Source organism: Dromiciops gliroides, chromosome 6 (assembly GCF_019393635.1).
Source record: "Dromiciops gliroides isolate mDroGli1 chromosome 6, mDroGli1.pri, whole genome shotgun sequence".
NCBI classification, from domain to species: domain Eukaryota; kingdom Metazoa; phylum Chordata; class Mammalia; order Microbiotheria; family Microbiotheriidae; genus Dromiciops; species Dromiciops gliroides.
Window position 1 is genome coordinate 21726619 of NC_057866.1, and position 11052 is coordinate 21737670.

Below are 11052 nucleotides of genomic sequence, written 5' to 3' on the forward strand. Positions count from 1 at the left end.
ATTGGTTTTACATGTAATTGGGGGAAAATAAAATTCTAAATACTCTAAAGAAAAAGAAAAGAAAAAAGAAAGCATTATGAGATTCTAAATGGATAATTTTGATTACATTAAATTAAGTTTTTTCCACAAACACAACAAATGTAACTAAGATTAGAAAGAAAGTAGAAAAATGTGAAATACTTTTACAGCCACTGTTTATGATAAAGTCATATTTTTAAAAAATATAGAGAGATCTGAGTCAATTTTGTAAGAAGACTAGTCATTCACCAATTGATAAATGTTCAAATGACATGAATAGACAGTTATTAGGTGAAGAATTTAAAGCTATCAATAGTCACATGAAAAATTCTCTAACTCATTCTTTATTATAAAAATGGAAATCAAAACAACTCTGAGATACCATCTCATACCTATCAGATTGTTTAATATGGCAGAAAAAGAAAATGATAAATGTCAGAAAAGATGTGGGGAAATTGAAACGCCCATGCCTTATTGGTGGAATTGTGAACTGATACAACCATTCTGGATAGTAATTTGCAATTTTGACTAAGTAGCTATAAAACTGTGTATACCCATAGACCCAGGAATAGCACTAGTAGGACTGTATTCCAAAGGGATCAGAGAAGACTGAAAAGGATCTAAATGAGTAAAAATATAACATTTTTGTGTGTGTAGCAAAGAATTGGAAATTGAGGAGATGCCCATCAAATGGGAATGGCTGAATAAAATGCAGAATAAACATGTAATGAAATTCAATTATGCTTTAAGGGATTCTGAGCATGTGAATTTCAGGGGAAAAAAACAACCAGAATTCCATGAATTGTTGTGGAGTGAAGTGAATAGAACCAAGAGTAATTGTACACAATAACAGCTATACTGTTCAGTGATGAACTATGATGGACATAGCTCATTTCAGTGATGCAATGGTCTAAGGCAATTCTAAAAGTCTCAGGATGAAAAATGTTCTTCACATGCAGGAAAAGAGCAATGTATACTGAATGTAGTGTGAAGCTTATTATTTTCATTTTTTTTCTTTCCCATGATTATTCCATTTTATTCTTTCACAGCATGACTGAAGTGGAAATATGTTTAACATGATTATCCTGGGTAACCTAAATCAGATTGTTTGTGGTCTTAGGGAGGAGGAAAGGAAGGGAGAGAGGGAGAAAAAATTGAAACAAACATCTTACAAGAAGGAATGTTGAAAATTATATTTACATGTAATTGAAATATAAAATACTATTAAGGTAGAAAAAATTTTTAAATATATTAGCATATTATACTTGGTCATCAATAAGATACATTTCTTCTATGAAGAAGGAAACAACAATTTGAAATTATTAAGAAACTTCAGTGAAGATTACTAACCTTTCTATTTGTCACCAAATCTGTTGTTGATATGGATAGAAAAGCAAAATATTAAAAAGTTGAGTTCTGAGAAAATAAAATAATAATTTTCTAATTTATGAACACTTGATCCTTTTCTCATGTCCTCTTCTGTAGAATAAAATATTTGGACTAAAAGAGATTCCAGAAATTTTTCTCTTTTTATCTTTAAAATTACATGACTCTATGCTTTAAATCATGTTTAATGAGCGATGCCAATATTAATGGGTGGAGATGAGAATTTTTTTTATCTTTTTGAAAGGATTACTACAGATGTGGATCTGTGAGTCACTGCTTATGATAACAAAGGGACTGAATATTGGATAACACAAATTAAAAAAACCAATCATATGTATCAACCACTGGTTTTTATCTTTAGAATTCTCCATCCAAACACTAAAGAAAGAACTGAGTGAATAAAAACATATAAAGAGGCTCATGAGCAAGAGAATGACTTTGGTGGCCCTGGTCTCTATGGAAGAATTGGGGTTGAGGCTGGTAGTATGAATGTGTTGGACTTGCCAGTCATGTCTGTACAAAATAAGCACCATGTACCCACTGGTAATGGCCATGATTACAAGAAACACTGCATCATAAAGTAACTTCCTGATTACAAGTTTTGAGGCAGCCATGGCAGGCCTATCTAAAGAGCAGTGACCTACATTCTCCAGAAGCTTACTATTTGTGCTGTTCCTAGGAGCATTCACATACCAAGGGACATCCACATCTATCAATAGACTGAGTACCCATATGAAGGCACAGGATGGAACAATGTACTTTTGGGCTTTGGCTTTCAGCTCTGCCCATAGGGGTCTGCCAGAACTGATGGTGATGGCTTGATAGATGCTCAGGTGGCAGGTAGTGCAAAGGCAAAGACCCCGGGACACTCTCTGCATATAAAGTATTATTTTACACTCAGTGTCACCCATGACAAATGTCTGGATGCAAATCTGGACAGTAAATATAACTCCCTTGAAGAGGATCAAAAAAATGTGGGAAAAAGACAAATTAATGAAGATTACAACAATGGATCTCATCCTTTGACTAGTAAGTAAATTGGAGCCATACAGGTAAAGGAGCAAAAGATTGCCAACAATTCCAGTTATTATCTGGAGAGTGTAGAAAATGCAGAGGATATCCTCATGTGATTGCATTCTTTTTTTTTTTGGACAGAAAATTGGTATTCAGATCCAAAGTGACCTGGGAAGGAAAAGAAAAGGTTCTGTTATAAAACCAGTTATTGCAAATGAAATTTGATGATTTTCTGACAAAGAGAATGAGCTTCTATAAATGATGGTTGCTATGGAGATATAGAATTATAGAAAATGCATTATTATCTTCTACTGAAAAGATGGTGGAGTTAGGCCTGTAGCCTTCCCAAATTCTGCTCCAAAAACATCAAAACTGCTTCAGAACATACTTAAAGCTGGGAAGCAGCTTTCCAACACAGAAGGCAAGGTTTTTCTCACTGGAATGGCAAGGGAGCCAGGTCCTAGAGTTGTAGTAGCAATTAGACTCACAAAAAACCTCAAAAGGATCCAACAATGAGTCCCTACCCCCCTGGAAAGCAGCAATCCTCAAGGCAACCCGGCATTTTGCAGCACATAAAGTCATCACCCCTTTGGCCATAGACCTTGCATGGACCATCAGCCAGGTCTTGCCACCATTTAGTAAGACAGAATATATGGGTCACTTACCTGCATAACCCCCAACCCTTGGGCTTAACCAGAAGAAAGTTCCCTCACACAGCAGAAGACATCAGAGAGGCCTTCTTTCCAAATAACAGAACAATATGGTCCTTCCCCTGGGGCATCTCAGCAACAAAATCCCACACTTAGGGGAAGCCAAGAAGGAGACACCCCATCCCCAATTAACAACAAATAAATAGCAGAAAGGCTAACAGTGTAGAAAAAGTTATATGAAAATTCAAATTGATCTTCAAATTCAAGACATAAAAAATAAGAGAAAACTTGAGATTTAATAAGGTTAAGCAGTTTACAATTTTATAGGGTAAGATAATATTTTAGCTCTTAAGAATTTTATTATTCATATCCAGGGGCAAGAGCCAAGATGGTGAAGGAAAGGCAGTAACTGCTCAGGGTTCCTGACACAGTTACCCACAAAAAACTCCAAACACAGGCAGAAAACAAGTCCTAGAGCAGCAAAACCCACAAAAAGATGGTTGTGATTATTTTCCAACTAAAGACACCTTGGAAGTTCAGCAGAAGGGGAAGCCTGGCTGGGAGTGCCAACACAGATACAACACCAGGCAGGCTGCATCAGAGAAACTTACCCACAAGCCTCAGAATTAGCTGCAGAGCCAGCATCTTCTGGAACTAAGCTCACATTCTGGTGAGAGGGCTGAATGTTTGGCAGGGGTGAGGAGAATCTACAAGGGTGTATGCAGCCCTAAGGGGAGATTTGGATGTCCTATCCCAGTGGGGAACCAGGAAGAAACCTTGACCAAGCCCACAATCACAGACCCCAGACATGCTGTGAAAAAGGAACTTACCCCCAAGCATCCAAATCAGCTGCAGCACCATCATCTTTAGGAACTAAGTTTATAGTTGGGTGAGACACCTGAATGGCTGGCCATGGGCGAATGTGCAGGGGGGGGGTCTGTGGGACCTAAGGAGGTATTTGGCTATCCTATACCAGCAGAGAACCAGAAAGAAATCCTGAGTGGCAGGAGGCCTGGGTGGGGAAGGGCCACAAGCTTTTTAAAGCTCTGATCCATAGCACACATAGTTCTGCTGGCTTAGCAAGTTGGCTTGAGGTTATCTTCAAATGATAGAAGAGGCCAGGCAAGAGAAAAACCTGCCCTCACTCAAGCCAAAACACGTGGAACCCTCTTAAGGTTGGGACAGTGTAGCTTGGAAGTAGGGCCCCACTGTAAGAGGGAGTTAAAAGTAAAGTAAAAAAATGGCAAGATGAGCAAGAAAAGTTGAGAACAACAGAAAGTTTTTTAGCATCATGGAAGATTGAAATACACCCTCAGAAGAGGATAGCAACCTCAGGGCCCTTACATCTAAAGTTTACCAGAAAAATATGAATTGGTCTTAGGCCATGGAAGCCTTCAAAAGGGACTTTGAAGAGAAAGTAGGAGAGATAGAAGAAAGATTTAGAGAGGTTGAGGAAATAATGGAAAGAGAAATGAAAGCAATGCAGGGGAGTCATGAGAAAAAAAGCAACAGCTTGAAAAGCCAAATGGAAAAGGAAATAAAACAGCTCTCTGAAAAAAATTATTGACTAAGAATTAGAATTGAACAAATGGAAGCCACAGTAATACACAGAGGACACAGGTCTGATCTGAATATGATAGGATGATATCTGTAAAGCATTTATTTTTGTTGTTGTTGCTTATCCTTGTTCTTTTGGGGGCTAACAGGGTGTTGTGTCTTATGTCTCGGTCAGTTTTGGGCTTGGGGTTTCCTGGGTCCAGGACTGTTGCTTGGTCCACTGTGCCACCCAGCTAATCCCTGATGACATCTTTAAAAGAGGATTGAGGCCTAGGAGAAATTGACTGTGGGAGGGGGAAGGAGAGACATGGACTCGGGAGAGGTAGTTCATATGAAGGAAACAAGAAAAAAGCTTGTGGAAAGGAGGAGAAGCGGGGAAGGAATGGGGGAACAATACTATCATCAGAATTGGCTCAAAGAGGGAATGACATACATACTCAAGTGGGCATAGTTATATATATTTTTCCCTAACAGAAAGTGAGAGTGGAGAGAGATAAGTTGGGGGGGGGGGGCAGGGAGAGGGAAAGGAGAGAAGGGAAGATTGGAGGGGAGAGCAATAAAAAGCAAAACACCTTTTGAGGAAGGCAAAGATCTGCATAATAGCACAAGTACAACATATTGAATTGCTTGATTTCATTGGGGAAGGGTTGAGGAGGGAGGGAGGAAGAAAAATTTAGAACACAGAATTAACTCAAAGATCTTTATCTCATTAGAGTGGGCTCAAGGAGGGAATAACTTTCACACCCAAATAGGTGGAGTAATCTATTGAACCCTGAAGGAAAATGGGAGAGGAACAGGATAAAGAGGGAAGGGTGAAAGAAGGGAGGGAAGAGCAGGGGAGGGGGAAGTCAGAAGCAAAAGATTTTTGAGGAGGAATAGGGTAAAAGAAGATAGAAAAGAGAGTGAATATAATGGGAAGGGAATAGGCTGGAGCGAAATGGTTATGATGATTGACTATAATAGCAAAATGTATTGTACCTACTTTGCTGGGATCTTCTGAAGAAAATTCTTTGTCAAGTTAAAGGTACTGTATAAAAGTTCTGTTGAACAGGATGCTATCAGAAAAGCCTGGAAAGAACAACATGAACTGAAGCAGAGTGTAATGTACTGTATACAAAAGAACAGCATTAGTGTAAGATGATCTGCTGCGAAGCATGTGATTATTTTCAGCAAGGCAATGTTCCAATATAACCCTGAAGGATTTATGAAAATTGCAAATCATCCACAGAGGAAGAATGGATGGTATCTGAAAACACATGGAAACACATTTTTTTTTCTTTGACAATTCCTTAATCTTAAGGGTTTTTTTAACTGTTTATCTCATAACCTATCTAATATGGAGATATTTTTCATTACAACTCATGTATACCTTATTTTGAATTGTTTGAGTTCTTGGGAGTGGTGGGTGGGAAGGAAGGGAGGAAGAGAAGTTGAAACACAAAGTTTTTAAAAATTGAGTTCAAATTTTTTTCTACATATATTTTGGAAAATAAAATTCTAAACAGAAAAAATAATAAAAAATAAATTAAAATATATAAAACTAATTTAGATTGAACAAATGGAACCTAGTGATTGGTGAGAAACCATGACATAATAAGGCTAATCAAAATGAATTTAAAAAATAGAGAGAGGGCAATGTGAAATATCTTTTTGGAAAAACTGCTGACATGGAAATTACATCCAGGAGAGATCTTTTAAAATTATTGGACCACATGAAAACCGTGATGAAGGAAAGATATTAGATATCATCTTCCTGGAAATTGGAAGGGAAAATTGCCCTGATATTCTATAACCAGAGGTAAATTAGAAGTTGAATGAATCTACCAATCTCCTCCTGAAAGAGATCCCAAAAGGAAAACTCCCAGGAACATTATAGGCAAATTCCATCCCTCCCAGGTCAAGGAGAAAATATTGCAAGATGGCAAAAAGAAAGAATTCAAGTACTGTGGAGCCACAATCATGATAGCACAAGATCTAGCATCTTCTACATTAAAGAGATTGCTCAGCAAGGAATATGTTATTCCAGAGGGGAAAGGAATTCGGGTTACAACCAAGAATCACCTATACAACAATACTGTGTATAATCTTTCAGAGGAAAAAAATGGAACTTCATTGAAAAAGAGGACTTTCAGGTATTTGTGATGAAGAGAAGTGAAATAAATGGAAAATATGACTTTCAAATGCAAGACCCTAGAGAACTATAAAAAGTAAATAGGAAAAAGACATTAAGAGGGATGCTAAAAGGTTAAACTGTTTAAATTCCTGCACTGGAAGATCTAACTCCAATAACTTTCACAGTTTTAGGGAAGATGATAACAAGAAATTTAGACAGAGGGCACAGGTGGGAATTGACTATGAAGGGATGATATCTGCAAAGTATTTCATTTTTTAACTCTTTTTGTGGGGTGGTTGGAGTTGTGTGATATGCCTGTAGTCATCTAGTGGGTGAGTGACTTGTATGAGGCCAGATTTAGGCTCAGGTTTTCCTAGGAGCAGGGTAGGTGCTTTGTTCTCTGTTTCACCTAGCTGCACCATGATGACATCTTTAGGGTAAAAGTAAGGGGTGAGAGGAACACACTGTAATAGGAGGAAGGAGGAAGTAGAATGGGGTGAAATCCCACATGAAAGATACAGGAAAGAGTTTATGGAGTGCAGGAGAGATGGTGGAGGAGCAAGGCAGTAAAAGAACTTTGCACTCATCGGAAAGGGTTCAAAGACCATAATCTCATCATATTTGGGTCAAGGAGGGGTTAATATACCCACCCAGATGGATGGGGTAAACTATTTAAGATGGGTAGTAAATGAGCCTAACACTCATCAGAATTTCCTAAAAGACATTAATCTCTTTAAGAAGTGGTTCAAGGAGGAAATCACATACACACTCAATTTGGTGGAGTAATCTATCTAACCCTGTAGGAAAATAGGATGAGAAGGGGATAAGAAGGGAGGGGCAAAAGAAGGTAAGGTCAACTGGGGGATTGTGAAGTCAGAAGCAAATCCCTTTTGATGATGGACAATGTGAAAAGAGATTGAAAATAGAGTAAATATCACAGGGAAGGGAATAGGATGGAGGGAAACAGTTGACAATAGTAATTGTGAAAAAGAGAAAAAACTATGCAAAAATATTTATAGCAACTCTTTGTGGTGGCTAAGAATTAGAAATCAAAGGAATGTCCATCAATTAGGTATTGAGTGAACAAGCTTTGGTATATGACTGTAATGGAATCTTTTTGTGCCATTAGAAATGACAAGCAGGATGATTTAAAAAAAAAAACCTGGATTCATATGAATTGATATATACTAAAGTGAGCAGAACCACGAGGCCATTGTGCTCAGTGACAGCAATATTAGTCTATGAGCAATTGTGAATGACTTAACTACTCTCAGCAATACAATGATCCAAGACTATCTCTAAAGGGCTAATTATCAAGCATACCATCCACTTCCAGAGAAAGAACTGGCATTGATTGAACAGAGACTACATCTAAAAGAGTACTTATGGATTGTAAATACATAATCTATACCATATAGGTTGTTGTCTTGTGGAGGGTTGAAGAAAGGGAGAGAGGGAGAAAAATTTGGAACTGTTAATCTTATAAAAATGAATGTTGAAAACTATCTTTAAATCTAACTGGAAAACAAAATTTAAAATAAAGTTTTAAAAAATTATTTTATTATGTAAAAAGTGGTTAGGGCAGCTAAGGTGACACAGTGGGTAAAGCAGTGGCCCTTGATTCAGGAGGACCTGAGTTCAAACTCAGTTTCAGAAACTTAAAACATACTAGCTATGTGCCCTTAGGATAATCACTTAACCCTCATTGCCCCATAAAAAATATGCAGGTAGTTGAAGGTGTATACATAGACAGTCACTGTGGATATAATCTAACTTTACTAGGATATAAAAAAATAAAGCAGTGAGAAGGAATATTGCACTGGAAGATGAAAAATAAAGTTAAAATGGGGAACATTATCTCACGAGAAAAAGGTATGAAGGAAGAGCTATTTTAGTGATGGGAAGATTTGGGCAGAAGGTTGACTGATAGACAAAGCTCAAACCACATTGTCATCTGAATTTTCTCAGGGAAGAATACAATATCATTTGAATATAGAAATCTATTTTACTCTCTAAGGAAATAAAAGGGGATGTTGATTAGAGAAGAGGGGGGATTAGGTAAGGCAGATTGCAGGAGGTGGTGATCTGAAGTTAACATTTGAGGGGGCACCTAGGTGGCACAGTGGATAAAGCACTGGCCCTGGATTCAGGAGGACCTGAGTCTAAAATCTGGCGTCAAACACTTGACACTTACTAGCTGTGTGACCCTGGAAAAGTCACTTAACTCTCATTGATCCACCAATTAAATTAAATTTTAAAAATTTTAAAAAGAAGTAAAAAATTGTTAGAATGGAAAGTTTGGGGGAAGATAGAAAAAGAGAGGTACAAAAACAAGAGAAAATAGCATGGAGCAAAATAAACCGTTATAATTAAAAGTATGAATAAAATTATCTCATCCACAAAAAAGAAGTTGACAGCATAATTGAATAGATATCAGAATCCTACAATATATTGTTTCCAGTAAAGACGTTTGAAGCACAGAGACATATACAGAATAAAAGTCAGGTATTATAGCAGAATATATTGGGAGCCTCTGATTCAGCAGCAGCAGAAGCATCAAATGTTTGGGAAAAAAGAGCATAGACATCATTTTCCAAGAAATTATCAGTTAAAATTACTCTGATATTCAAGGATCAGAAGGTAAAATAGAAATTAACAGAATCCACCAATCACCTCCTGAAAGAGATCCCAAAACAAAAACTCCCACGAATATTATAGCCCAATCCCATGTTTCTCAGGTCCAGGAGAAGATATTGCAAACAGTCAGAAAGAAACAATACCAGTATTGTGGAGTCATAGGATAAAACCAAATTTAGCAGTTTCTATATAGAAGGATTGGAGGGCTTTGAATGTGATATTCCAGAGAAAACCAAAACATGGTTTACAACCAAGAATCACCTACAAAGCAAAACTTCAGGGGAAAAAATGGAAATTCAAAGAAAGAAAGGACTTTCAGGCACACTTCAAACATTCTGTAGAGCAGTTTGGAAGTATGGCCTAAGAGATATAAAACTCATGTTTACTCTTTGACATAGTAATATCACTATGAGGTTGGCTACCAAAAAGAGATAAAAAACCAAAAAGTTGAATTCAAAATTTAGGAGATGCCCATCACTTGTGGAATGGCTGAACAAATTGTGAGATGAGATTCTGATGGAACGCTATTGTGCTATAAGAAATGATGAGCAGTATGCTATTGAGAAAAACCTTGAAAGACTTACATGAACTGATGCAAAGTGAAATGTAATGTATAAAATGTAACAGCATTATTGTAAGATGATCAGCTATGAATGACAGCTATTTTTAGCTATGCAATCATCCAAGAAAACTGTGAAGGACTGAGGAAAATTGCAATCCATTTCTAGAGAAAGAACTTTGTGGTGTGTGAATATAGATTAAGGAATATTCTTTAGGTACTTTTAATAAGTTTTGTGTGTATTTATGTTTTCACAACCTGATTCAAATAGAAATGTTTTACATGTCTACACATGTATAACTCATATTGAATTCCTTTCTTTTTTAAGGGGGTGGTAGGGAGGGAGGAAGAGAATTTGTAACACAAAATTTTAAAAATAAACATTATAAATTGTTTTTACATGTAATTTGAAAAAATAAAATTCTAAATAAATGGAAAAAATGTCAAAAGATGAACATTGAAATTCAGTATAATGCACTAAACTAGTATAAATAAATATTGTATTTGAAATCATATTTTTAAAAAGTGATTGGAGCAGAATATATTAGGCTTCAGCTGAAGCAAAAGAAAAAAAAAACAGGAATAGTGACCATGATCTCACATGAAACAAAAGCAACAAAATATCTCATTAAAAGTGACAAGAAAGGTAAGTATATCTTTCTGAAACATACCATAGATAAGGAAATAATGTCAGTATAAACATATGCATGAAATGTTATATCATCAAAAATCTTGAAAGTGAGTCTCTTTAGTAGATACAGGACAAAATATACAATAAAAATATACGAGGGGGTAGACCTCTAATTTCAACTCTCAGAACTATATGACCCTAACAAAAAAAAAAAAAAGAAAGAAAGAAAAAATGAAAAAAGTAGTTAAATTGGTGAATATAATTCTAAAGAAATGTAGATTTTAGAGAAAAAACAAACAGGTGAAAGAATCCTACTGAATGCCTTTTATGACACAAATATGTACTAACATCCAAAACCAAGAAGAACCAAATAAGAGAAAGAATATTACATACCAATTCCCCTACTGAATAGTGATGCAAAAGTTTACATAAAATCCCAGCAAGGAGATGTTAGCAATACATCACAAGAATCATATTCTATGAACAG

General features: G+C 36.4%; 1 protein-coding gene across 1 annotated transcript; it reads right to left on the reverse strand.

The window, feature by feature from the left end:
• Window positions 1-1607: 1607 nt before the first annotated feature.
• LOC122731935 (vomeronasal type-1 receptor 4-like) lies at window positions 1608-2540 on the reverse strand. Its single transcript, XM_043972177.1, has one exon. It carries the CDS (start codon window positions 2538-2540, stop codon window positions 1608-1610), a length of 933 nt encoding a protein of 310 aa, XP_043828112.1.
• Between the last annotated feature and the right edge of the window lie 8512 nt (window positions 2541-11052).

Excerpts from the sequence above, each read along its gene's own strand:
- LOC122731935 (XM_043972177.1), bottom strand. The coding sequence starts at position 2,540 with ATGCAATCACATGAGGATATCCTCTGCATTTTCTACACTCTCCAGATA.